We start from the raw sequence: 1253 nt of genomic DNA, 5'->3' as shown, positions 1-1253 counted from the left end.
ATGGTTTCCTGGCTGGAGCTGATCATGTTTTCCATGGCCTGGAGCTGCGCTTTAACATCCCCATCCTGATTGACAGGCACTATCTGCTTGCACGCCTCATTATCCGTCTGTAGAGTTCCTGATCCCGTGCTGCCCCTGCATGGAGGCGCGGGCATGGGAACGGCTGTCGAGGAGACCGGAGTCACCGGCGCCGCTGCCTCCATAGCCCGCAGCGGTCGAGCAGACAGCGTGCCCGTGTGGCACTGGACTTGCGTCGTGCAACTGGTTCGCGGCAGCGTCTGCGACTGCAGGCCATTGAGCTGAAGCGCATTCTTGCGTTTGCTCCGCTCGGACGGACTCTCCAGGCACTCCACCTGCGTGAGAGAGTTCCACGCGATAGGTCCCATCACTTTGGAGGAGGAATCCTCTAGAATATTCCCACTGCTCTCCCCAGAGTTCAGCAACTGCAGCTTGCCTGAGCGATCAAGAGTTCCAGAGTCTCTCTGGAAGCCCTTACTGTGTTTACTTCTGACGCTACAGATCTGATAGTCCGAGTTGTCCATTCCCACTGCGGACCCATCTGTCGGACAAGGAAGAACCAAAGCGTCCGAACATGGTCCGTCTGTTCTCTCCAGACAGTCCCTGGCTTGTGGATGTTGCTCTATAGTTGCGACACACTTGCTGGTGTGCATTAATGCTCTTGTTTTCCTCACATTTTGAGAGGGTACGCACTCCCTACCTGCCTCGGTAGCTTTCGCCCTCTTTACATCAATAACAAACCCATCGTCCTGATCCTTACAGCTCTCCACAACAGCAGCATGCTTGACCGTATGTCCTTTCTTCCGCTCAAATGGAAAAGTCTGGTAACGCTTCCTAAGATCCGGTGATGTTTGCACTCCGGTGCTTTTGGTGACATTGGGGATTGATCTGCGAGCTGGGACGGTCATGTACTTGCGGTACGCCACCTTGTAGACCGGCTTCCCCCCTCGGGCCGCAGCAGCCTGTTCATTCTGTGCCTCGCAGATGTCCTTGAAGCGCACCTGAAGGGCTTTGTTGCGCTTGCGCACCTGCCGGCTTTCGTCCGACGATCCTTTGACCTCCAGGGCCATGGAGGCCGCTGTTGCCTCTGAGTCCGACTCAGAGTTGGTGAGCATGCATTTACCAGCGTCCTTGCTCACCATGGTTCCTGCAAACACAATATTATTAGTTGAAAAAATGGTGCACTTGCCTTTAGCAACTGTATCTTGCATGTAATTGTGTTAGTAGATTAGATT

At 54.3% G+C, this 1253-nt stretch overlaps 1 protein-coding gene across 1 annotated transcript; it reads right to left on the bottom strand.

Moving 5' to 3' along the window:
- Positions 1–5: 5 nt before the first annotated feature.
- LOC107736156 (protein FAM196A-like) lies at positions 6–1160 on the bottom strand (the record flags this gene model as incomplete). Its single annotated transcript, XM_016547644.1, has 1 exon — positions 6–1160. A coding segment is annotated over exon 1 (1155 nt), but the record flags the coding sequence as incomplete, so codon positions are not given.
- Between the last annotated feature and the right edge of the window lie 93 nt (positions 1161–1253).

The sequence above is a fragment of the Sinocyclocheilus rhinocerous genome, unplaced genomic scaffold (assembly GCF_001515625.1).
Source record: "Sinocyclocheilus rhinocerous isolate Xijiao unplaced genomic scaffold, SAMN03320098_v1.1 C36530694, whole genome shotgun sequence".
NCBI lineage: Eukaryota > Metazoa > Chordata > Actinopteri > Cypriniformes > Cyprinidae > Sinocyclocheilus > Sinocyclocheilus rhinocerous.
The sequence above is the reverse complement of the archived record's forward strand: the minus strand, read 5'-3'. Positions and strand labels throughout refer to the sequence as shown.